We start from the raw sequence: 27,278 nt of genomic DNA on the forward strand, positions 1-27,278 counted from the left end.
AAAGCTTATCTCTTAGGGTATGTTTCCACGTTCAGGATTTGCTGCGCATTTGACGCTGCGTACAGCCGCAGCGTCCAATCCGCAGTGTCCAGATGTTACAGCATAATGGAGGGGTTTTTATGAAGACCCGTCTCCACTATGTGAGCACGGCCGCAGTGCGTATCCGGACATGTGGCACTTCTTTACCGACCGCAGCATGTCTATTTAATCTTGCGGAGACACTCCGTCTCTGCAAGATAAGTAACTCGGTCTATGAATATGATGTAGTGATTCCGCATGTGTTCAATTAACACATCCGGAATCACCGCATGTACAACAGGGGGTAGTACTTTGGGTGGAGCGAGGTTTCCGCTGCGTCCAAAGCGCAGCCATTATGCCCCGTGGAAGCATACCCTTACAGGATAAGCTGTAGTTTTCACTTGTACCATTTTTGAGTACATATGACTAGTCAATTTTTTTTATTCCAGCTGTTCTGGCATTGTATTTTTGTATGTATTTTTCTTTTCGAGTGCTCCATTTAGGAAATATAAAAGTATGGGTCTGTACGATTAAACCGTGTTCCAAATTACTATGCAAATTGGCTTTAAGTGTCATAAAGATTTAATTGTTTTGTTTTTCAAATAAACTTTTGGATGGTATTGTGTCTCAGGGCTCAATGGATCACTGAAATCAATCTTAAACACATGTGATAATTAGTTTTCCAGGTGATGCTAACCAAAGGAAAACTACTTAAAAATGATGTTGCACATTATTAAGCAGGCCACAGTTTTCAAGTAACATGGGAAAGAAAAAGGATCTCTCTGCTGCCGAAAAGCATCAAATAGTGCAATGCCTTGGTCAAGGGGTGAAAACATTAGATATTTCCCGAAAACTTAAGCGTGATCATCGTGCTGTTAAGAAATTTTTGGCTGAATCTGAGCACAGATGTGTGCGTGCTGATAAAGGAACGATGAGGAAAGTTTCTGCCAGGCAAGTTCATCGGATTAAGAGAGCAGCTGCTAAAAGCCATTACAAACCAGCAAAACAGATATTTGAAGCTGCTGGTGCCTCTGAAGTCCCTCGAATCTCAGATGGATGGAGTAGTGGATGGCCGCCATGTCCCAACAAGGCTGCGATGTCAGCAAGGAGGTGGAGGAGTCATGTTTTGGGCTGGAATCATGGGGAAACAGCTGGTAGGGCCCTTTAAGGTTCCTGAAGGTGTGAAAATGACCTCTGCAAAGTAAATAGAGTTTCTGACTGAGAACTTTCTTCCATGGTATAAAAAGCAGAAACGTGCCTCCAGGAGCAAAATCATCTTCTTGCATGACAATGCACCATCTCATGCTGCAAAGAAAACCTCTGAGTCATTGGCTGCTATGGGCATAAAAGGAGATAAACTCATGGTGTGGCCACCATCTTTCCCTGACCTCAACCCTATAGAGAACCTCTTGGAGTATCATCAAGCACAAGATCTATGAGGGTGGGAGGCCGGTCACATCAAAACAGCAGCTCTGGGAGGCTATTCTGACTTCATGCAAAGAAATACAAGCAGAAACTCTGCAAAAACTCACAAGCTCAATGGATGCAAGAACTGTGAAGGTGATATCAAAGAAGGGTTCCTATGTTAACATGTAACTTGGCCTGTTAGGAGGTTTTGGAGTTAAATAGCTTTTTTGTTCAGTGAATGTGACCTCCTAATGCTGCAAATTCCACAAATGAACATTTTCAGTTCTTTAAAATATATCAAATGCTTAGAAATTCTACTGTGCCTAATAATTTGGAACCGTGCATTTTGAGTTTTTATTCTTCAAAAAATTTCGATGTATAATCTAACGGGTGATGACTTTTATTAGACTGACAGTCATTTGCACCGACCATTTAGGAAAATCCGAGAAAAATATAATTTGCATAATAATTTGGAACATGGTGGACAGTGATCTCCAGTTTATAACTTCTCAGGTTTTGTACAGTAATATCAATTTAAAAAGATGGTTTTTTTTTGTCCAACTGTTTTTGTTAGATTTAAAAACTTTTTGTTTGGAAAAATAGGATTTTATTTTTAGATTTTACATTTTTTAACCCCTTCAAGACCCAGCCTATTTTGACCTTAAAGACCTTGCCGTTTTTTGCAATTCTGACCAGTGTCCCTTTATGAGGTAATAACTCAGGAACGCTTCAACGGATCCTAGCGGTTCTGAGATTGTTTTTTCGTGACATATTGGGCTTCATGTTAGTGGTAAATTTAGGTCAATAAATTCTGCATTTATTTGTGATAAACACGGAAATTTGGCGAAAATTTTGAAAATTTCGCAATTTTCACATTTTGAATTTTTATTCTGTTAAACCAGAGAGATATGTGACACAAAATAGTTAATAAATAACATTTCCCACATGTTTACTTTACATCAGCACAATTTTGGAAACAAAATTTTTTTTTGTTAGGAAGTTATAAGGGTTAAAATTCGACCAGCGATTTGTCATTTTTACAACGAAATTTACAAAACCATTTTTTTTAGGGACCACCTCACATTTGAAGTCAGTTTGAGGGGTCTATATGGCTGAAAATACCCAAAAGTGACACCATTCTAAAAACTGCACCCCTCAAGGTACTCAAAACCACATTCAAGAAGTTTATTAACCCTTCAGGTGCTTCACAGCAGCAGAAGCAACATGGAAGGAAAAAATGAACATTTAACTTTTTAGTCACAAAAATTATCTTTTAGCAACAATTTTTTTTATTTTCCCAATGGTAAAAGGAGAAACTGAACCACGAAAGTTGTTGTCCAATTTGTCCTGAGTACGCTGATACCTCATATGTGGGGGTAAACCACTGTTTTGGCGCACGGCAGGGCTTGGAAGGGAAGGAGCGCCATTTGACTTTTTGAATCAAAAATTGGCTCCACTCTTTAGCGGACACCATGTCACGTTTGGAGAGCCCCCGTGTGCCTAAAAATTGGAGCTCCCCCACAAGTGACCCCATTTTGGAAACTAGACGCCCCAAGGAACTTATCTAGATGCATAGTGAGCACTTTGAACCCCCAGGTGCTTCACAAATTGATCCGTAAAAATGAAAAAGTACTTTTTTTTCACAAAAAAATTCTTTTAGCCTCAATTTTTTCATTTTCACATGGGCAACAGGATAAAATGGATCCTAAAATGTGTTGGGCAATTTCTCCTGAGTACACCAATACCTCACATGTGGAGGTAAACCACGGTTTGGGCACATGGTAAGGCTCGGAAGGGAAGGAGCGCCATTTGACTTTTTGAATGAAAAATTATTTCCATCGTTAGCGGACACCATGTCGCGTTTGGATAGCTCCTGTGTGCCTAAACATTGGCGCTCCCCCACAAGTGACCCCATTTTGGAAACTAGACCCCCCAAGGAACTAATTTAGATGCCTAGTGAGCACTTTAAACCCTCAGGTGCTTCACAAATTGATCTGTAAAAATGAAAAAGTAATTTTTTTTCACAAAAAAATTCTTTTCGCCTCAATTTTTTCATTTTCACATGGGCAGTAGGATAAAATGGATCATAAAATTTGTTGGGCAATTTCTCCCGAGTACGCCGATACCTCATATGTGGGGGTAAACCACTGTTTGGGCACTCGGCAGGGCTCGGAAGAGAAGGCGCGCCATTTGACTTTTTGAATGGAAAATTAGCTCCAATTGTTAGCGGACACCATGTCGCGTTTGGAGAGCCCCTGTGTGCCTAAACATTGGAGCTCCCGCACAAGTGACCCCATTTTGGAAACTAGACCCCCCAAGGAACTTATCTAGATGCATATTGAGCACTTTAAACCCCCAGGTGCTTCACAGAAGTTTATAACGCAGAGCCATGAAAATAAAAAATAATTTTTCTTTCCTCAAAAATGATTTTTTTAGCCTGGAATTTCCTATTTTGCCAAGGATAATAGGAGAAATTGGACCCCAAATATTGTTGTCCAGTTTGTCCTGAGTACGCTGATACCCCATATGTGGGGGTAAACCACTGTTTGGGCGCACGGCAGGGCTCGGAAGGGATGGCACGCCATTTGGCTTTTTAAATGGAAAATTAGCTCCAATCATTAGCGGACACCATGTCACGTTTGGAGAGCCCCTGTGTGCCTAAACATTGGAGATCCCCCAGAAATGACACCATTTTAGAAACTAGACCCCCAAAGGAACTAATCTAGATGTGTGGTGAGGACTTTGAACCCCCAAGTGCTTCACAGAAGTTTATAACGCAGAGCCATGAAAATAAAAAAAAAAATTATTTTCTCAAAAATGATCTTTTAGCCTGCAATTTTTTATTTTCCCAAGGGTAACAGGAGAAATTTGACCCCAAAAGTTGTTGTCCAGTTTCTACTGAGTACGCTGATACCCCATATGTGGGGGTAAATCACTGTTTGGGCACATGCCGGGGCTCGGAAGTGAAGTAGTGACGTTTTGAAATGCAGACTTTGATGGAATGCTCTGTGGGCGTCACGTTGCGTTTGCAGAGCCCCTGATGTGGCTTAACAGTAGAAACCCCCCACAAGTGACCCCATTTTGGAAACTAGACCCCCAAAGGAACTTATCTAGATGTGTGGTGAGCACTTTGAACCCCCAAGTGCTTCATAGAAGTTTATAATGCAGAGCCGTGAAAATAATAAATACGTTTTCTTTCCTCAAAAATAATTATTTAGCCCAGAATTTTTTATTTTCCCAAGGGTTACAGGAGAAATTGGACCCCAAAAGTTGTTGTCCAGTTTCTCCTGAGTACGCTGATACCCCATATGTGGGGGTAAACCACTGTTTGGGCACACGTCGGGGCTCAGAAGGGAAGTAGTGACTTTTGAAATGCAGACTTTGATGGAATGGTCTGCGGGTGTCACGTTGCGTTTGCAGAGCCCCTGGTGTGCCTAAACAGTAGAAACCCCCCACAAGTGACCCCATTTTAGAAACTAGACCCCCCAAGGAACTTATCTAGATATGTGGTGAGCACTTTGAACCCCCAAGTGCTTCACAGACGTTTACAACGCAGAGCCGTGAAAATAAAAAATCATTTTTCTTTCCTCAAAAATTATGTTTTAGCAAGCATTTTTTTAGATTCACAAGGGTAACAGGAGAAATTGGACCCCAGTAATTGTTGCGCAGTTTGTCCTGAGTATGCTGGTACCCCATATGTGGGGGTAAACCACTGTTTGGGCACACGTCAGGGCTCGGAAGTGAGGGAGCACCATTTGACTTTTTGAATACGAGATTGGCTGGAATCAATGGTGGCGCCATGTTGCGTTTGGAGACCCCTGATGTGCCTAAACAGTGGTAACCCCTCAATTCTAACTCCAACACTAACCCCAACACACCCCTAACCCTAATCCCAACTGTAGCCATAATCCTAATCACAACCCTAACCCCAACACACCCCTAACCACAACACTAACCCCAACACACCCCTAACCCTAACCACAACCCTAATTCCAACCCTAACCCTAAGGCTATGTGCCCACGTTGCGGATTCGTGTGAGATATTTCCGCACCATTTTTGAAAAATCTGCGGGTAAAAGGCACTGTGTTTTACCTGCGGATTTTCCGCGGATTTCCAGTGTTTTTTGTGCGGATTTCACCTGCGGATTCCTATTGAGGAACAGGTGTAAAACGCTGCGGAATCCGCACAAAGAATTGACATGCTGCGGAAAATACAACGCAGCGTTCCCGCGCGGTATTTTCCGCACCATGGGCACAGCGGATTTGGTTTTTCATATGTTTACATGGTACTGTAAACCTGATGGAACACTGCTGCGAATCCGCAGCCAAATCAGCACCGTGTGCACATAGCCTAATTCTAAAGGTATGTGCACACGCTGCGGAAAACGCTGCGGATCCGCAGCAGTTTCCCATGAGTGTACAGTTCAATGTAAACCTATGGGAAACAAAAATCGCTGTACACATGCTGCGGAAAAACTGCACGGAAACGCAGCGGTTTACATTCCGCAGCATGTCACTTCTTTGTGCGGATTCCGCAGCGGTTTTACAACTGCTCCAATAGAAAATCGCAATTGTAAAACCGCAGTGAAATGCGCAGAAAAAAACGCGGTAAATCCGCCATAAATCCGCAGCGGAAAAATCCGCAGAGGACCAGAATACGTGTGCACATTCCTAACCCTAACCCTAACCCTAGCCCTAACCCTAGCCCTAACCCTAGCCCTAACCCTAGCCCTAACCCTAGCCCTAACCCTACCCCTAACCCTAACCCTAGCCCTACCCCTAACCCTACCCCTAACCCTACCCCTAACCCTATTCTAACATTAGTGGAAAAAAAAAATTTCTTTATTTTTTTATTGTCCCTACCTATGGGGGTGACAAAGGGGGGGGGTCATTTATTATTTTTTTTATTTTGATCACTGAGATAGATTATATCTCAGTGATCAAAATGCACTTTGGAACGAATCTGCCGGCCGGCAGATTCGGCGGGCGCACTGTGCATGCGCCCGCCATTTTGGAAGATGGCGGCGCCCGGGAGAAGACGGACGGGACCACGGCTGGATCGGTAAGTATGATAGGGTGGGGAGGGACCACGGGGGGGGGGGGATCGGAGCACGGGGGGGGAATCGGAGCGCGGGAGGGGTGGAACGGAGCGCAGGGGGCGTGGAACGGAGCACGGGGGGGGGGCTGGAATGGAGCACGGGGGGCTGGAACGGAGCACGGGGGGGGTGGATCGGAGTGCAGGGGGGGTGATTGGAGCACGGGGGGGTGATTGGAGCACGGGGGGAGCGGACACGAGCACGGGGGGGAGCGGAGCACTGGACGGAGGGGAGCCGGAGCAGTGTACCGGCCAGATCTGGGGGGTGGGGGGGCGATCGGAGGGGTGGGGTGGGGGCACACTAGTATTTCCAGCCATGGCCGATGATATTTCAGCATCGGCCATGGCTGGATTGTAATATTTCACCCGTTATAATGGGTGAAATATTACAAATCGCTCTGATTGGCAGTTTCACTTTCAACAGCCAATCAGAGCGATCGTAGCCACGAGGGGGTGAAGCCACCCCCCCTGGGCTAAACTACCACTCCCCCTGTCCCTGCAGATCGGGTGAAATGGGAGTTAACCCTTTCACCCGGTCTGCAGGGACGCGATCTTTCCATGACGCCGCATAGGCGTCATGGGTCGGAATGGCACCGACTTTCATGACGCCTACGTGGCGTCAAAGGTCGGGAAGGGGTTAAAGAAACACTTCCATCAGAATTTTTATCTTATTAATATAGTGCTGTCATCATATTAGATGGCACTAATATTTACAATTTCTCATTTTGCTTTTCTACGCAGCTAATTCTTATCTTTTCCATTAGGTCTATGACATCACGTGATTAAAAACGGACTAGGTGAATCCTTCTAAGCTCTATGTAGAAACAGGAGGTCAATTTTGTCTGCACAAGTCATGAGTCACTACAAAAGTGTAATGGCAGGGGAGGAGGGAGCAGCTGGGTCATGAGATGAAGAGGGGAACGATTTCTGCAGGAACACGAGACTTCCTGTTTCTAGAGAGCAGAAAAAAATGGATAACTGAATAGAAAGGGAGAATGATAAACAAGTACGTACACAGTGCTATACAGCTCTGGCAAAAATTAAGAAACCACTGCAAAATGTTCAGTTTGTCTGATTTTTCTCTTATAGGTATATTTTTGAGTAAAATGAAAATTGTTCTTTTTTTCTATAAACTTCTGGCAACATGTCTCTGAAGTTCCAAGCAATACATTTTGTATTTTTTTTTCTGTAAAGGAGAAATGGTCAAAATTACAAAACAAATAGTGCTTTCAGACCTCAAATAATGCAAAGAAAACAAGATCATAATCATTTAGAAGCAACAATACTAATGTTTTAACTCAAAAAGAGTTCAGAAATCAATATTTTGTGGAATAACCATGATTTTTAATCACAGCTTTCATGCGTCTTGGCATGCTTTCCACCAGTCTTTCACACTACTTCTGGCGCAAAAAATGTAAGCAGTTCTTCTTTGTTTGATGGCTTGTGACTATCCATCATCCTCTTGATTACATTCCAGAGGTTTTCAATGGGGTTCAGGTCTGGAGATTGGGCTGCACATGACAGGGTTTTGATGTGGTGGACTCTTAATTTTTGCCAGAGCTGTATACTATGGTGATTGCAATATACTAAGAGGATTAAAACTTTGATGGGAGGATTAATGCTTCTTTAAGTGTGTGTACAGTATATATATATTTTCTACAATGTTTTGGTCCCACAAGGAAGATTGATCATGTGGTCCTTTTGAACTGATAGAACATTGCACTACTAATAGTGCAGTGCGTTGTCCCCGTGCCAGTGTTGGGTTGGGTTTAGACAGACCTATGTCACCATCCATATATCACCTGCAATTCTCGAATGGAACGCTAGTCATTCGACCCAAACTTACAGCATCATATTTGTCTGAAGGTGTAAGTTCAGGTAAGGGAGACTGCCGGTCTGATGCTTGTACTGACAGGCAGCCTAACAGATCGTGCCTCTGCCAGTTATGTTCTGTAAAACATGTTAATGCATCTTTGCTATTCCGTTGTATTTACTTCCTGGATCACTCTGCTCAGCCTCTCCTGCTCTATTTCGGGGAGGCATTTTTATTAATTCTTTGAAAATAACGTTTCTGCTGCAACTTTTTCCATTGTCTGTATAATGTTACAGTAGTGTTTTTTTTAATGTTGTATATATTTTGCCATATAATAAATTTGTTTCTTCCAGACTTTTGAGGACAGCAATTTGTTCCATCTCATCGGTGTCGTTTGTGGCTTAGCAATTTACAATTTTGCAATTGTTGACCTTCATTTCCCTTTGGCCTTATATAAGAAACTTTTAAAGAGAAAACCGACATTGGATGATTTAAAGGAGCTAATGCCAGATGTTGGCAGGTGATTCCAAATATTAATAAGAAATAGTTTTTTTTCTTTGGGGTAATTTACTAGGGGATCATTTTCCATGTGGATTATTTATCTTCTTGGGTAATTTTTTTCTATGTTTGGCTTTTAAATGTTTTTAAATATATAGTGTGTGGTCTAAGGACTTGTAATAAATAACATTTGTTATATTTGTTGATCCCTGCGTCTATGCATGTTTCTTTCTCTGTGTTTGCTAAGTCTGCATCACTGAGAAGCAAGTGCTGCTGGGAAATGTAGTGTTAGCAGATAAGAGTAGAATTGCCCATTCTGCTTTGATGCACCAAGGAGCAGATTAAACATGAAAAGGGACACAAAAGCTACAAGAAACAAACATTGTTGGGTTTATTCTGTATATCAAAGGGAACCTGTCTCCATAAAAATGCAGTTCAATCTGCAGGCGCCATGTTATAGAGCAGTTGGGAGCTGAATAGATATATAGTTTTGTGCGTAAAGATTCAGTATAACCTGTGTTTTATCATTTGACCCTCTGCTCTTTCTGGCATTTTCAGTCCAGTGGGTGGTGCTGTCAGTGACTGACAGCTTTCGTTGTATAAGAGTGCTTACAGAGGTAGCTGTCAGTCACTGATGGGACCGCCCACTGGACCCAACATCTCAGCAAGAGCAGAGGACTAAATGATGGAAACACAGGTAATACTGAATGTATCTACTTGGGTCCTTCTCTATAACATGGTGCCTGCAGATTGGATGGCGTTTTCCTGGTGACCGGTTCCCTTTAATAAGAAGTATGCATTTACTGTGCCTTATGAAAAATGATGCAGTTGTGGGAATAATCCTTTAAACATTGCCGCTCCAGTGGTCCCCTTTGTTTGTTTTTAATGTTTTTTTTTAGTGCACTCAGCCCTTTTTTGTTTAAATCCTGTATAACCTCTTTTTATTACCGTAAGTCTCAAATGTGGTGGTGTCTCCTCCTACATGCACACTTCAATTTCGTGATCTCTGATGACATTTCCAGACTTTGTCCTGTGTGTTGACCGTCTTGAAATTTTACTTGTTCGTTTTTAAAAAAATTCTCTGAATTGAATTAATGATAAAGATGTGTCGCTATAACACCAGTCTGTTCATCTTTCAGGAGCATGCAGCAACTGCTGGACTACATGGAAGATGACATGGAAGACACGTTCTGCCTCAACTTTACAGTACGTGTCTGCTCTGGCCATTGATAATCAGTATCTTCCACCAAGCCTCAGGCCTCCTCTACTACAAGTGTTAGGTTTTCTGTGCTATCCAGTTTTCACATCCTATCAATTTTCTAAATAGGACTCGAATAATACAGAATATGAAGGTTACGCGAAAAAAGTGACATTCAGATGTCAGTGATACAAAATTGAAACAGCTGCTACAGTTCAGTATCTTGAAATATAGCCAGCAACTGTAAGAGAAAATGTAAGAAAGCGAACAAATGCATCATTGTCTGACAATTGTCAGACAATTGTACCGATTCCATTGATGTCACTTCTAGTCCGCTTTCTTTAAGTTTGATAATCTCCTGTTGATAAAAACTGATTTTATAATTGGAGGACTAATTGGCCTGCTGCAAGGTAGTCCAACCACGCCCCCATCATGGATTGGCTGATTGCCGTCTATGCCAAATGTACACAGCTGCCAATCGGTTATGTGGGCGGGATTATACAGAGCTCAGCATTCGGAGAACTGCTAAATCTGCAGCACCCAGTGAAGTAAGTGATGCATCACTGAAATCATGGTCTCTACCTCTACATCATGCTACTGAGTAGCAAAACAATTTGGCAGATTCTCTATAAAGGGCAGTGATTCCTGTAGAATCTTTCCACAGGATTAGGAATATATATATAATAGATGCAGAGATGACATGATGACATTTCGACTGCTGCTCGTCATCACTGATTGGATGCATAAAAAATGATGGGGGTCAAATGAAGAGCAGTCATGGAAGCGCCAGGGGAGGTTGAGTTATAATGCTTATCTGGATTTGTGGACTTTCGTTTCTGCAGTTTTGCTGCGGATTACATTTGAATTTACAGCAAAAATTGCAGTGATACCATTTGTAGAAATTGTCATGCTTCTGGTTTATAAATTCACTCCGGAGGACAAGCTCTATATCTTTATCTATGGGTGACTGACTGTATGCAGCTTTGGATTTTCCATTTGAAAATCCAGATAAAAAAAACGTCAGCATGTCCGATAGCTGTGAACGTACCCTTACTTGCTTAGGTGGAAGGTTCCCATACTGACTTTCCCTTTCTTTGGCACAGGTTACAGTGGATAACTTTGGAAATACAGAAATCAGGGAACTAATTCCAAATGGCGCAGAGACAGTTGTAAATCAGAAAAACAAGTAGGTTCTTTATGATTGCTGAAACATCCCCTGTCCGCCGTAGCGCATTACTTCCCCATGTGTAAAATAAGAATCGGCTTTATTATACTAATTGCATTTCTTTGAATAGGAGTCTGTGTATAGTTCAGGGATTCGTGGCTTACAGTCTGTATTATAGTTTGTAGAGATGTTCAGAATTTTGATGACTTTAGAGCTACAATCTTCCTTTTGTTCCTTACTTCCCAGGAGTTACATTTTGGTAGTGAAGTTAATACTTAGCTTCAACATACAAACGCCTTGCAGATGTCCTTAGTGGGATTTGAACCCACCAATGCTAACCACTGAGCCACCTTGCTGCCCGCTCTGGGATAGTATATGATAAGCAATGCAATGTAGTTGCAAATGACAAGTCAGGACATGGGCAAGAAGAAAAAAGCCCAAAGAGAGAGTTTATCATAGCCCAAAAATAGTTTTATTCTTTAAAAATAACATACAAATAGACGCTTGATACAATAAAAGCAAGCTGATGCTAAATACAAGGACATATAAGATGTATGAACCAACACATCTAAGACAAGCTGTACTATAATAATATGGAGGACATTGAGTGTCTTATGGTAGACCTGAGCAAAGCGCGGCCCGCAGGCAACATCTGGCCCCCTGGCTGTTCCAGAGCAGACCATGACAACCAAAGAGCTGGAAGATTAGTGCACAGACCGCACCGTGCCCTTCCCCGCCCATCGTCCATCCTTTTCCACCCAATGTCACCACTATCTTCATCCCCTTCCACCAATCAGCTGACACTCAATGATGTCATTTCATCGCATCAGCAGTACATCGGAGATGAGAGCAGAGCGCTGGGGAATGGGAGCGAGGTGACTGGTGTGTATAGGATGTTTGTATGTACTTATGAGGCTGTCTGGGGCAATACTGTATATGGGAGGCTTTCTGAGGTTTATGCTGTATATAGGGAGGCTATGTGTGGGCTCTTTATATAGGGAGATGTTGACATACTTAATTCTGTTCAATATTAAATAATAATAATAATAATTATGATATATTGAGCTAATTTAATTTCAGGAGTTTGGTTTGGCCCTTCACTACAGTCACAGTCTCTCATGTGGCCCCTTGGAAAAATTAAGTGCCCACCCCTGTCTTATGGTATGTGGGGAAAAAGACTTTGCCAATTAATTAGATGGGCTGTCCAACTATAAAGAATTACAGTATAGTGTGGCATTTACATGTGTAAATGGATCGTTAATTATAGCATCCCTGTCTCCCCATTGGCCAGATAAATCCTCTTCTGGGTCTGTTAAATAGTTATGTTGACATTTTGTTTAACCCCTTTTCGACCATGGACATATCAATATGTACAGGTCGCTAGGTACTTACTGACCTTGGACATATGGATACGTCATGGCGACACTGCGTGTACATTGGCTGTGCGCATGTGATCAGTGACGGGTGTCAGCTGATAAAAAAAATTATTTTTTCTAAAAAAAAAAAAAAAAAAAGTTTTTAAAAAACGTATGAAAGCGCCAACTGACCCGAAGACTATTGCTTCCTTATTAATTTTACCACACGCTTAGCGGCATTAAAAAAAAAATGTCTGTCTGCAGAAATATGGAAAAATTGTTACTCACAAAAAAAAGCATCTTTTAGTGTGTGGCGTCAGCCATACATAAACAATGTAAATCAATATTGTTGTAATCTAACGGACCCGAAAAATAGTCATCTAATTACTGATACCGCACAAAAAACGCCATATAAAAATAAATAAAACCAATTCTTCACCTGCTGTTGATTTGTTCATTCTGCCTCCCAAAGATCGCAGTACGGCTATGTGCACACGTTGCAGATTTTGCTGCGGATCTCAGTACAATGTAAACCTATGGAAAACGCAATCCGCAGTGCCCATGCTGTGGAAAAAAATGCGCGGAAACACCGCAGCATGTCAATTCTTTGTGCGGATTCCGCAACGGTTTACACCTGCTCCATAATAGGAATCCGCGGTAAATCCGCAGGTAAAACGTAGTGCCTTTTACCTGCGGATTTCTCAAACCCGCTGTGGAAAAATCCGCAGAGCTCAAATCTACGTGTGCACATACCCTATGGCTCGACTCACATTTATCCTGTGCTCTGAGCTTGTTTTGGGGTTTCCGTGTAAATCTCTGAAATACGTGCTACAGACAGAACCCCCAGCGGAAGATTCCCTATAATGAGGTAGATGGAGGCACTGTGGACGCGTCTGACCTATGATCTGGCTGTGTCCATCTTTTTAGGCGTGCATAAAAGTGCCGTCTCCCACAGTTTTACGCACTTCTGAAAATGACAATGCTGAACAGAGACCAGACTGAGTCCAGATTATCTCTGCTGCCTCATTATAGTGAATGGATGCCTCAGGGATTTCATCTAAATTGCTTCACTCAGAGATTTAGATGGAAGCTCCAATGTAAGTGCTCAGCATAGAATAAATGTGATCCCAAACGTTATGTAAAATGTTCCTAACAAAAGCTGCAAATCAATCCATGAAAAAAAAATTCCAGTCCCCACTCGGGTCCATAATCTGTCAGTGGAAATATAGGGGGCTTTCACGTTACTGGTAGTACAAAGAATCTGGAAAAGCGCTATGGCTTCTCGACCCCAAAAAGAAATCCAACGACGTCTGCATTCCCAAATCCAAATGGCCCCATCCCTTCTTCCCTTCTGCGCCCCACAGTGTACCTAAACCACATTTAGCATCCACAGCTTGGCAATTCTGTAGCGAAGAAAGCCCACCTAATCTACGGGTGCATGTCTCCAGAAGCATAAGCTGGTCAATACCACGCACTGGTCACTACCATGGCATTTTGCAGTTTTTCACTCGGCAACATCCACTGCTGCTTATTTATGGAAAATGTCAATGGAGTCAAAATCGTCACTACACAAGTTTCCAAAGGGGTTTAATTTACAAAATGGGGTCACTTGAGGTGGGATTCTGCTCTTCTAGCACTTGGGGGCTTTGTATATGGAGTCCGCAAACTATTCTTTGAAAATCTGCGCTCCAGGAGGCAAATAGCGCTCCATCCCAGAGTCCCCCCCCCCCCCCCCCGTATGTCTAAGCAGTACAGCCACACATTATTATTATTTATTATTATAGCGCCATTTATTCCATGGCGCTTTACATGTGAGGAAGGGTATACATAATAAAAACAAGTATAATAATCTTAAACAATACAAGTCACAACTGGTACAGGAGGAGAGAGGACCCTGCCCGCGAGGGCTCACAATGTACAAGGGATGTGTGAGAATACAGTAGACATATGGGATATTTCTACATTCAGCAGAAATTGTGGGACAAATTTTGGTGCCTTTTTTTTTTTTTTTTTTTTTTACCCATTTCCCAGTGTGAAAATATAAAATCTGGGGCTAAAACAAAATTTTAGTGGTAAAATGTAATTTTATTGTTTTTTTTTCACAGCCCAATGGTGTAAAACTCTGTGACCCACCTGTGCTCTCAATATGATCACTGCACCCCTAGATGAATTCATTGAGAGGTGTAGTTTGTAAAATGGGGTCTCTTATTGGGAGGTTCTGGTGTTCTGGCACCTCAGGGGCTCTGCCAGTGTGACATGGCACCACACCACAAACCAGTCCAGTAAAATCTCAACTCCAATATGATGCTTCTTCTAAGCTGTTCACTGTTCCTCAAAAGTAGTTTTCGACCACATATGGGAAATCATTGTACTCTTGAGAAATTGTGCAACAAATTTTTTGGTCCATTTTCTACTGCTATCCTTGTGAAAATGAAAGCATTTGAAGCTAAATCAACTTTGGGTGAAAAATATATATATTTCTCCTTCGCCTCATTGGGGGACACAGACCGTGGGGTGTATGCTGCTGCCACTAGGAGGCTGACACTAAGTGATACAAAAAAAGTTCTCTCCTCCCCTGCAGTATACACCCTCCTGCTGGCTCTCAGCTAACCAGTTCTTGCTTAGTGTCTGTAGGAGGCACATGGGTCTCTTTCAGACCCCAACATTTTTATTTTATTGTTTAATTTTCTGTAAATTTTTATTTTTTAATTAACGGAGTGAAGGGGGCGACGGTTCCTTGCAAGGTTCCGATCTCCCTCGAACCATCAACAGGCGAGCACGGCGAGTATTCCTCCCCGTACCCTCTCCTGCGACGTGGGAAGCCATGCCTGAGCTCACTTCAGGGGCGACGGTTCTTTCACGGTCCCGATCTCCCCACACCAGCAGCAGGCGACCACATGGAGTGTCGCCTCCATGTATCCTCTCCTGGAGCCAGGCCTAATGCCGGACAACTGGCCCTGTCCACCCGGGGGCTGAACTCCGTGGCTGTACAGAGGCCCCTCTCTATGGCGTCCGAGCAGCCCCCACTGTCCCACCACTGTGAAAGCGGATGGCACAAGGAGGCGGACGGTTCCTCTCCACCTCCCTAACAAAGGGATGGTGGATTGAGGTTTATCCCTGCACCGTCCACGCTGCACAGAACAGCGCTGAAACCCACATCCGCGGCGGCTCCATGCCGGGACGCGCATCAATGGTGAGTGGATCCATCTTCAGTGGGATATTCACATGCTGACAGGCAGCCTCAGCCACTTCCCTGTGGCCCACCTCTCTGAGGTAACGCTCTGGATGGCTGCAAAAATTTAGCCCCTGGCTTCGGCCGATTTGTAGGCCGCATCCTGGAAGTCTTGCCTGGAACGACCCACTGGTGACGTCCGCCGGCTACAGAAATTTAGGCTTGGGCCTATTCAACATCGTGTCTGTGGCTCCGCCCCCCAAATTGGCGCTTCTCGCTCTCTGCGAGATTTTATCAACTCCGCTACTCCCGGTGGCCATCTTGGTCCACCCGGCCAGCTCACACTGGGGTGACAGTTTTTTTGCATTAAAGGGACACATCGACTCTACATCAGTACCCGGGTAAGGAAGTACCTTGTCTTAAAGGCACACGATTAGTAGTCCCTGGTCTTAAAGGCACATGACAAGTATTTCCTGGTCTTAAAAGCACATGACCAGTATTCCCTGGTCTTAAAGGCATATGGCCAGTATTCCCAGTCTTAAAGGCATATGACATGTATTCCTTGATCTTTTAAAGCGCATATCCAGTATTCTCTGGACTTAAAGGCGCATGACCAGTATTCCCTGGACTTAAAGGCGCATGACCAGTATTCCCTGGTCTTAAAGGCGCATGACCAGTATTCTCTGGTCTTAAAGGCACATGACCAGTATTCTCTGGTCTTAAAGGCGCATGACCAGTATTCCCTGGTCTTAAAGGTGCATGACCAGTATTCTATGGTCTTAAAGGTGCATGACCAGTATTCTCTGGTCTTAAAGACGCATGACCAGTATTCTCTGGTCTTAAAGGCGCATGACCAGTATTTCCTGGTCTTAAAGGCGTATGACCAGTATTTCCTGGTCTTAAAGGCGCATGATCAGTATTCCCTGGTCTTAAAGGCGCATGACCAGTATTTCCTGGTCTTAAAGGCGTATGACCAGTATTTCCTGGTCTTAAAGGCGCATGATCAGTATTCCCTGGTCTTAAAGACGCATGACCAGTATTCTCTGGTCTTAAAGGCGCATGACCAGTATTCCCTGGTCTTAAAGGTGCATGACCAGTATTCTCTGGTCTTAAAGGTGCATGATCAGTATTCCCTGGTCTTAAAGGCTCTTGATCAATCCGAGGAGCCCTCCGCCGCCGACCCCAGCTTTATCCTCTAGTTCACCTCAGTGGACTTCTATACTGACCACAATCCATGGTTCTCTGACCAAGAGATTGAATCCCTCTGTGTACCCTCTGTGTTTGGAGTGCTCGCAGGACCAATATACATGGTCCCTATCCTACATGGGAGCCGTCGGCTAGCAGGGGCCGCAAGTATTCTAGAAACGTGCAGGCGTCTAGAAACATACAGGCATCTAGAAAACGGAAGTTTTTCGTTTCCTGCTCCCTCACCAATGATTTGATGACCACAAAGCTCCGAATATGGATTGGATATTGCCTGAACTTGCCAAAGCTTCAGAGACTAAACTCCCTCGAGAGCATTTGCCATTCAATTCGGATAAGCGATTCACTGGACAGAAGCCTCTACGTGGGATGCCATGCCTGGCCTGTTTTTTTAAGGGCGACGGGTCCTTTAAAGGGCACCGATCTCCCCACACCATCAACAGACGAGCACACGGAGTGTCGCCTCCATGTTTCCTCTTCTGCTTCCAGGCCTAACGCCAGACAACCTGTCCTGTCCACCCGGAGACCTGAACTCTGTGGACATACAGAGGCACCCTTTTTGGCGTACGAGCACCCCCCTCTGCATCACCACTATTTAGCGGAAGATGCAAGAAGGCGGACAATTCCTCTCCACTTCCCTGTTAAGAGGTTGATGGATTGAGGGTTCCTAATTTTTATCTCTGCACTGTGAAAAGAGAGCGGCGATGGCAAGAGACTATGACCTGCTGGATGCAGCCGCACATTCTGCCATGGGGCAGATTAACCGGGTGGTATACCTACCAGTATCCCTACCCGATGGGTCATCAATTAAAAATACCACGGACTGTCAGATAGCAAATCTGGTTCGTTCGGGTTCGGCGCTCTATCCTCCCTAGCGGCCGCATGGATTGCTAGAGCAATGGTCTCCTGGCTGGAGACCTTAACTACCTTGATTCACACCAGCAACAACTGGCCAATCAAATCCTTTGAGCGGGAGACTGACAAAGGATTGTATAAGGATTATCCAGCACAGTCTAGATCTAAGGGATCTTGGTTCCAAACAGGGGAACGAAAAGTAAGATCGACCCTGGACCTCAAACTTCTAACAACCTTTGACATGGTCCCCCTTCTTTGGATGGAGTCCCTCTGCTCAGCCATTACTTCAACAGAAAAAGGTGCAGTTTCCGGCATCCATCGATATTCGGGGTGCTTAACCTCTGCAAAAATTCCTTCGCCTTTCCATTCGTCAACAGCATTTTCAAGTCACAACCTTGTCCTTTGGCCTTGCTTCCGCACCCAGAGTGTTCGCACGGGTCATGGCAGATGTCATGTTTCTCTTGCACTCTAGAGGCGTGCTCGTCCTGCCCTGTGTGGTCGACTGTCTAGCCGCCCTTCCAGGACTACGCTGAGTCGTCTATATCACTTGCGATGCCCAGCAGATATCCTTTTTGAGGATGATCCTGCACACTTCTAGAAGGATGGTAATTCTTCCTCGAGACAAGGTCATGGCCCTTCAACAGGGAGCTCGCGCAAGGAGAGTTCTGAGGACTTGATTACTCACCCCCTCATTTCATTCGATTTACTAGGAGAGTTCTGAGGAAAAATGGTGACGACAATGGAAGCGGTTTCCTTCGCTCCGCTCGTTTTCAGCAAGTCAAACAGACTTTCAGACAATAGTCTCTGAGCTCCTTCTTCATCCAGGGCCTTTCTCCCGGTTCAATGGTTATTAGTAACTACCAATGCCAGTCTTTTTCTCCCTATCATTGTTCTGGAGATCCGAACGGTAGTCCTACAGCAGGTCCACTGCCTTCTGGCGGGTCACCCTATCCGAATTCAATTGGATAATGCCATGGCGGTGCCATACGTCAGTCATCTAGCAGGTACCCACGGTCAGGCGCCATGACCGAGGTACCTCACTTTCTCTGATGGGCCAAAGTCTATTATTCGGTGATCTCGGTAGTATATATCCCAGGAGTAGAACTCTGAACGGCAAACAAATTCAGCCGTCAGGGTTCCGCCTCAAGTCAGTGGGAACTTCACCCCGAAGTCTTCCATCAGATCTGTCCTTCCTGGAGCTCTCCAGTTGTAGGAGGGATGACATCCAGACTGAAGGCCAATGTTCTCGAGTTCGTGGTTCGGCCTCGAGATCCAAGAGCCATCGCACTCCATGCTCTGGTTCTGCCGTGGTACCAGTTAACATAACTCCCCTTCCACTGCTTCTGAAAGCCTTTTGGAAGCAGAAAGGGGCCCCAGTGATCCTCAGAGATCCGCACTGACCACGTCCGTTTTTTGTTTGCGGAGCTAGTATCTTCTCGCCTTATCGCAGCACAACTGCAAGTAGGGACTTTCTCACAGGGAGTTTTCACACGTAGTCCTTCTCTATCGCATACCGTTAGCTCATTGGGACCTTATTATTCCTAGGAGCCTTACAGTAGGCTCCTTTTCATCTGGGCAGACTTTACTATCAGGGAAAGTCGCCCCTTTTTCCTCTGCAATATTCTCACTCTGACGAGTCTTCGGAGCTAGCTGCTCTGCTCTTTCAGACTTTTTCCCTTATTACCTTCGAGGCAAGGTTGTCCTCAGGCCATCCCCATCCCTTGTTACCAAGGTGGTACTGTATTACCACTGTTATGAGGGCATAGTTCTTCCCTAATCTCTTTTGGCACCAGTCCACAAAATGGAATGAGTTCCCCCATAATTTGGACGAAGTGAGTGCTCTGAGTAGGTACATCTTGAGGACGGCGTCCTTCCGAAGGTTGGACGCTTTATTTGTGCTTCCTGACGGTAGAGGAAGGCTTCCTGACATTTTCAGGAAGGGTTTAGCCGTTTCATCGACCATGATAACATGGTGAATTCGTTCCACCATCCAGGAGTCCTTCCGTGCTAGATGTCAGCCTATCTCCCTGTCTATCAAGGGTTCTAGGCACCAGGCGTCGGCAAGGCACGCCTGCAAGCTTGCGGATTTGTCCAGTCCGCATGCATTCTTGAAGCACTATAATTCCCACACTTCCACAGATGTGAGTCTGGGCAGGCGGACTCTGCAGGCCGCGGTGGCGCACTTGTGTACACAGGGCCTGATCTATTGTTGTCCCCACCCAGGGACTGCTTTGGGACGTCCCACGGTCCGTGTCCCCCAATGAGGCGAAGGAGAAATAGGGATTTTTGTGTACTCACCATAAAATCCTTTTCTCCGAGCCATTCATTGGGGGACACAGGTCCCACCCTGTTATTAGCTTATGATTGTTTTTTATAATCTGACATGCTATACTCTCATATATAATATGACATGCTATATGCTCATATATTGTTATTGATCTCCTACTGCTTTTGCACCGAACTGGTTAGCTGAGAGCCAGCAGGAGGGTGTATACTGCAGGGGAGGAGCTAACTTTCTTTGTATCACTTAGTGTCAGCCTCCTAGTGGCAGCAGCATACACCCCACGGTCTGTGTCCCCACGGTCTGTGTCTCCCAATGAATGGCTCGGAGAAAAGGATTTTACGGTGAGTACACAAAAATCCCTATTTTTTTATTTCCACAGATCAACGTTGTAAATTTCTGAGAAGCATCTGTGGTTTCAAAGGGCTCACCACACATCTAGATAAATTCCTTAAGTGGTTTAATTTCCAAAACGGGGTCACTTGTTGGGGTTTTCCACTATTTAAGGCACATCAGGCGCTTTCCAAATGCAACTTGACACTTGCAGACCATTCCATCAAAGTCTGCGTTCCAAAACTTCACTCCTTCTTTTCTGAGCCCTATCGTGCACGCAAACAGTAGTTTACCCCCACATATGGGGTATCTGCATGCTCAGGAGAAATTACACAAATTTTGGATTCTCTTTTCTCCTGTTATGTGAGAATACGGCTGAAATAACATTTTTTGTGGGAGGGGGGAGGTGCCCACCACACGTCATGAGAAGTTCCCAGAGGGGTTTAGTTTTCAAAATGGTGTAACTTGTGGTTTCCAATATTTAACCCCTTCATGACGGAGCCCTTTTTCATTTTTGCCTTTTTTTTTTCGCTCCCCTTCTTCGCAGAGCCATAACTTTTATTTATTTTTTTTCCATCAATATGACCTGGTAACGGCTATTTTTTTGTGGGATAAGTTGTACTTTTGAACAACACCATTGGTTTTACCATATCATGTACCCAAAAACGAGAAAAAAAGTGCTCTGAAATTGCAAAAAAAAAGTTACATTCCACGATACATTTTTTTTTTGTTTTTTGGATTTTATTTTTATCATGTTCACCAAATGCTAAAAGTGACCCACTATTATGATTCTCTGAGTCATTACGAGTTCATATACACCAAACATGTTAGGTTGTTTCTTATTTAAGTGGTGGAAAAAAAAAATCAAAAGTTTGTTAAACAAATTTTTAAAAAATTGCGGCATGTTCCGAGACCTGTAGCATCTCCATTTTTCGTGATCTCGGGTTGGTTGAAGGTTTATTTTTTGCGTGCCGAGCAGACATTTTTAATAATGCCATTTCGGTTTGGATAACGATCATTTGATCGCCCATTATTGCATTTTAATGCAATGTTGCTTTTATCAAATTTACTTAATTCTGATATTTTTTACTTTTTTTTTTTTCCACTACGCCATTTACCAATAGATTCATTCTTTTTATAGCTTGATAGATCGGGCGATTCTGAACACCGCGATACCAGATACGTGTATGTTTGATTTTTTTATTTTGAATGAGGCGAAAGGGGTTGATTTGAACTTTTATTTATTTCGTTTTAAATACTTTTTTAAACTTTTTTTTTTTTTTACTTTTGGCATGCTGCAATAGTCCGATCGCCTGTATGTAGCAGAATCGTTGACTTGCTATTAGCGCTGACCACCAGGCAGCGCTCATAGCAGTCCAGCAGTGACAACCATAGAGGTCTGCTGGAGACCTCTGGTTGTCATGCCAACCCATCGGTGACCCGCGATCAGGTGACCGGGATCACCGATATCTGGCACGGTTGCGGGCACATGTCAAAACGATTATGTGCCGGAAAAGATGTGGTCTCAGCGCCGGAGCCCGTAATAAAGGGGGAGACACGACATGTGCCGTACATGTAGGGGTAAAGCACATCAGGGGATCTCTAAACGTGACACGGCGTGCACTAATTATTCCAGCACATTTTACATTTAAAAAGTCAAATGGCACTACCTCCTTTTTGAGCCCTGCCATGCGCCCAAGCAGTAGTTTCCCCACATAAGGAGTATCTGCATGCTAAGAAGACATTTCACAACACTGTTTGGGGTAATTTTTTTCCAGTTACACTTGTAGAAATAAAGTAAATTTGGGTCTGAAGTACTTTTTTTGTGGAAAAAGTTTTAAATATTGATTTTTTTTTTTTTTTTCTCCTTCCATATTCCAAAAATCTCTGTGAAGCACCTGATGGTGAAACTTCTTGAATTTCGTTTTGAGCACTTTTAACCCCTATAATTTCTTAACAAAAAAAATTGTTTCAAAAATTGTGCTGATGTAGACTAGACATGTGGGAAATGTTATTTATTAACTATTTTGTGTGCGATGACTTATTTAAGAGCATAAAAATAAAATTTGAAAATTGCTGAATTTTCACCAAATTTCATTGTTGGTTTTTTTTCAAAAATGCATGTCTTATCGAAGAAATTTTGCCACTATCATGAATTAGAATATGTTACGAGAAAACCATTTCGGAAATAGTGGGATCTGTTGAAGCGTTCCAGAGTTATATTATCACATAAAGTGACACTGGTCAGAATTGTACAATTTGGCCTGGTCATGAAGGTGAAAATGGGCTTGGGAGCTGAAAGGGTTAAAACTCCGAGCATACATAGAGCACTATTAAATGGAACACCATCACTGCTGTCTCCCCCCTGGGCATGTCCTAAAATATGTGGGGGTGGGGTATTACTAGGAGATCATACATGTTGGGCACGATTCATAAAAGCTTTCAAGCCAAAATTCTTTTGTTACAAATGTTGAAAATTTGCTGTTTTGGAGCAATGCGAGGTGTTTGTTCGTAATTATTTATTTTTAAAGCACCATTAATTTTATGCTGCTGTACATGAGAAGGGAAAAAACGTAGTTCAATAAGTAATTCTCATTCACCATTGGCAGCTCTGTGCTGACTTGGTATGTTGAGGCATAAAATTCAAGAGGATGGGGGACACTCGGTAGAAGTCTTGGAGGCCGCTTTGGAGGTTACAGGTTCTCTTTAAAGGGAACCTGTCACCTCGTTTTGCCGCTATAAGATGCAGCCACTGCCTTTCGGGGTTTTTCTACAGCGTTCTATAATGCTGTAGATAAGCCTCCAGTCTGACCTGAAAGAGAAGAAAAACAAGTTTTATTATTAGTGATGAGCGAATATACTCGTTACTCAAGATTTCCCGAGCACGCTCGGGTGTCCTCCGAGTATTTTTTAGTGCTCGGAGTTTTAGTTTTTATTGCCGCAGCGGAATGATTTACATCTGTTAGCCAGCATAAGTACATGTGGGGGTTGCCTGGTTGCTAGGAAATCCCCACATGTTATCAAGCTGGCTAACATGTAAATCATTCAACTGAGGTGAGGAAAACTAAATAATAATAATAATCTTTATTTTTATATAGCGCTAACATATTACGCAGCGTTTTACAGTTTGCACACATCGCTGTCCCCGATGGGGCTCACAATCTAAATTCCCTATCAGTATGTCTTTGGAAACTAAATCACTGAGCACTAAAAAATATTCGGAGGACCCCCGAGCATGCTCGGGAAATCTCGAGTAACGAGTATATTCGCTCATCACTATTTATTATACTCACCAGGGGGCGGTCCAGTCCGATGGGTGTCGCAGGTCCAGGGCCTGGCGCCTCCCATCTTCATGCAATGTCGTCATCCTGCTTACCTCGTGCCACGCTCCTGGCGTACTGATTTGCCCTGTTGAGGGCAGAGCAAAGTACTGCAGTGCGCAGGCGCCGGGAAAGGTCAGAGATGCCCAGCGCCTGTGCACTGCAGGAATTTGCTCTGCCCTCAACAGGGCAAATCAGTACGCCAGGAGCGTGGCACGAGGTAAGCAGGATGACGAGCTCGCATGAAGATGGGAGGCACCAGGCCCTGGACCTGCGACACCCATCGGACTGGACCGCCGCCAGGTGAGTATAATAAAACTTGTTCTCTCTGCTACAGACCTAGCAGTTCTCTGAATGCTGAGCTCTGTATAATCCCGCCCACACCAATAATTGGCGGTTTTCTCCTTTTTCACTGTATACACAGAAGGCTGTCAATCAGTGGTGGGGGTGGGGTTTCACAGAGGTCATGAAAATGGAGGACTGCATGGCAGCAGGTTTACTAGTCCTCTAGTGATAAAACTGATTGTATCAAACCTACAGCAAGAAGAAAATTAAGTTATACATAACTTGAAACAATCGCTTTCTCCACATTATGCTTCTTCCAGATTAGGTGGCTACATTTCCTTTAAGGTGGGCTGCTCTGTTAAAGTAAGACCAGGGGGACCTGTAGAAGCCCATCTGAAAGTGAAATATTGAATGTATTCTGATAAAAAGCATATTTGGTAATACAGCATCTGAAAAAGTCCACTCTATCAAAATATAAAATTAGTTGATGCCTACACATGTACTGCTGTAAGAAAAAAAAATCAGTGCCAATACTGACATTTTTTATTTGCAGCAGCTCCCTAAAAGATTCAATAAAAAGCTTTCAAAATGTTATATGTATCCCAGAATAGCATCATCGAAACATCAGCTTGCCAAGCAGAAAACAAGGCCTCCTACAGGTCTAGAGACTAGAAAATGGAAAAAAAGTTACAAATTCATAAAATGTAAGAAAACCTGTATGAGTTTGGTACGGTTTTCAGTTTGTTATAGTTCTGCTGGTCTACAAGCTGTTCGATAAACTACAAGCACAAGACCCACCAGGGACAGGACGATTATCAGGTATCCATCACCTACACACAGCCAATGAGCCGAAGCCATTGTTGAGCCTGGCGATCAGCTCTAATATTATCCATGACTAAAACCTGAAGATCTTTGGCACTCAGACTCGTTTATTAACAGACAAAGGTTATTTGTTCACACTGGTATTTATGGGTCTGTCATCAGTTCTTTACAATATGGCACCTACAGTCATGGCTGACGATGAATCTATTTATACCGTAAAGGCTTGAGTTGTTAGCATTGCTGGAATATGTCAGCTGCGACCTCCGGACACTTGACAAGTACATTCATTTTGGAATGGTGACATCACAGGTTAAATCCGTCAATTCAGTGGGAGTGAAATGATTCATTTTTTTCTTTTGTCACAAGGATCGTAAGCCTTATTGCCCTTTAAACACCACTGTACTGTTTTTATATTCATACAAGCATTATGTACATATGTAGCAAAACTTAACTTGACATTCAACTTCCTACATACTAAAGGTAACGTCACACATAGCAACTTTACAACGAGAGCGACAACGATCCGTGACGTTGCAGCGTCCTGGATAGCGATCTCGTGTTTGACACGCAGCAGCGATCAGGATCCCGCTGTGCCATCGCTGGTCGGAGCTAGAAGTCCAGAACTTTATTTGGTCGTCAGGTCGGCGTGTATCATCATGTCTGACAGCAAAAGCAACGATGCCTGCAATGTTTTCACATGGAGCTAACAACCAGCAAGAACGATAAGTGAGTCGCCGTTACATCACTGGCTCGCTCCTCCATCGTTCTGGAGCTGCCGTGTTTGACGTCTGTACAGCGACCTAAACAGTGATGCTGCAGCGATCGGCTCGTTGTCTATATCGCTGCAGCGTCGCTGAGTGTGACGGTACTTTTAGTGATACATCGCTGGTATCTATGTCTCTGACCCTATGTCATCCTGCTCTCAGATAGGGTAGCAAATACTTGGTGACAGATTCCATTTAAGATACTTTACATTATATAAGATGATGCACTCGTCAATAATTTATAACCAATAACTAATGCACATGAAATGGCAAACTAGAATATTGAGTAAAAAATGCCTGCATTTGTCTTTTTTGGGGGGTTCTTTTGTGTTAAACTGGTGGAAAGTCAATGGGTCTATATCCACAATGCAGTACATTATCTGCAGCTGCCATCTGCTGGGAAGCAAAAGCGTGGGACCCAGAACAAAATCTACCTCTTAGACTGACTTGGGGATAATGTGTTATTCTCTATTAAGTACCTAGTATAGCTCCATAACAAATAATGTTGGGTGTTGACTCCTGTATGTTGTGTGGGAGAGAACTTGTAAACATTCAGTATATTTTCCTTCCTGAAGAGAAGTATATTTATGGCAGTCACCACATGAATGCTGTGGATATACAGGTGCTTCTCAAAAAATTCAAATATCATCAAACCTTTAATTTATTTCAGTTCTTCAATACAAAAAGTGAAACTCCTATAGTATAAAGAGTCACTACAAACAGAGTGATCTTTTTCAAGTGTTTTATTTCTGTTCATGTTGATGATTATGGCTTACAGCCAACGAAAACCCAAAAGTCATTATCTCAGTAAATAAGAATAATTAAAAAACACCTGCAAAGGCTTCCTACGGGTTTAAAAAGGTCCCTTAGTCTGTTTCAGTAGGCTCCACAATCATGGGGAAGACTGCTGACTTGACAGATGTCCAGAAGGCAGTCATTGACACACTCCACAAGGAAAGTTAATTTTGCATTTCATTTGGAAATCAAGGTCCCAGAGTCTGGAGGAAGAGTGGAGAGGCCACAATTCAAGCTGCATGAGGTCTAGTGTGAAGTTTCCACAATCAGAGATGGTTTGGGGAGCCATGTCATCTGCTGGTGTAAGTCCACTGTATTTTATCAAGACCAAAGTCAGTGCAGCCATCTACCAAGAAATTTTAGAGCACTTCATTCTTCCCTCTACCGACAAGCTTTTTGGAGATGGAAATTTCATTCTCCAGCAGGACTTGGCACCTGTCCACACTTCCAAAAATGCCAATGCCTGGTTTAAAAACAACAGTATCACTGTGCTTGATTGGCCAGAAAAGTCACCCGACCTTAACTCCATAGAGAATTAATGGGATATTGTCTGGAGGAAGCTGAGAGACACCAGACCCAACAATGCAGACAAGCTGAAGGCTGCTATCAAAGCAACCTGGGCTTCCATAACACCTCAGCAGTGCCACAGGCTAATCACCTCCATGCCACGCTGCGTTGATGCAAAAGGAGCCCTGACCAAGTATTGAGTGCATTTACTGAACATACATTTCATTAGGCCAACATTTTGGATTTTAAAATCATTTTTCATGCCGGTGTTATAAAGTATTGTAATTTGGGTTCTCATTGGCTGTAAGCCATAATCCTCAACATTAACAGAAATAAACATGTGAAATAGATCACTCTGTAATGACTCTATATAATGAGTTTCACTTTTTGTA

General features: G+C 43.4%; 1 protein-coding gene across 2 annotated transcripts in view; it reads left to right on the forward strand.

Annotated features, from left to right (window-relative positions):
- HERC4 (HECT and RLD domain containing E3 ubiquitin protein ligase 4) overlaps nucleotides 1-27,278 on the forward strand; it is a 152,460-nt gene that overhangs the window by 119,962 nt on the left and 5,220 nt on the right. For both annotated transcript variants that reach the window (XM_069753442.1, XM_069753443.1), the window contains 3 exons: nucleotides 8,687-8,853; nucleotides 9,971-10,037; nucleotides 11,133-11,215. In XM_069753442.1, coding sequence (XP_069609543.1) covers nucleotides 8,687-8,853; nucleotides 9,971-10,037; nucleotides 11,133-11,215 — 317 coding nt within the window. The remainder of the gene's footprint in view (nucleotides 1-8,686; nucleotides 8,854-9,970; nucleotides 10,038-11,132; nucleotides 11,216-27,278) is intronic.

Source organism: Ranitomeya imitator, chromosome 2 (assembly GCF_032444005.1).
Source record: "Ranitomeya imitator isolate aRanImi1 chromosome 2, aRanImi1.pri, whole genome shotgun sequence".
NCBI lineage: Eukaryota > Metazoa > Chordata > Amphibia > Anura > Dendrobatidae > Ranitomeya > Ranitomeya imitator.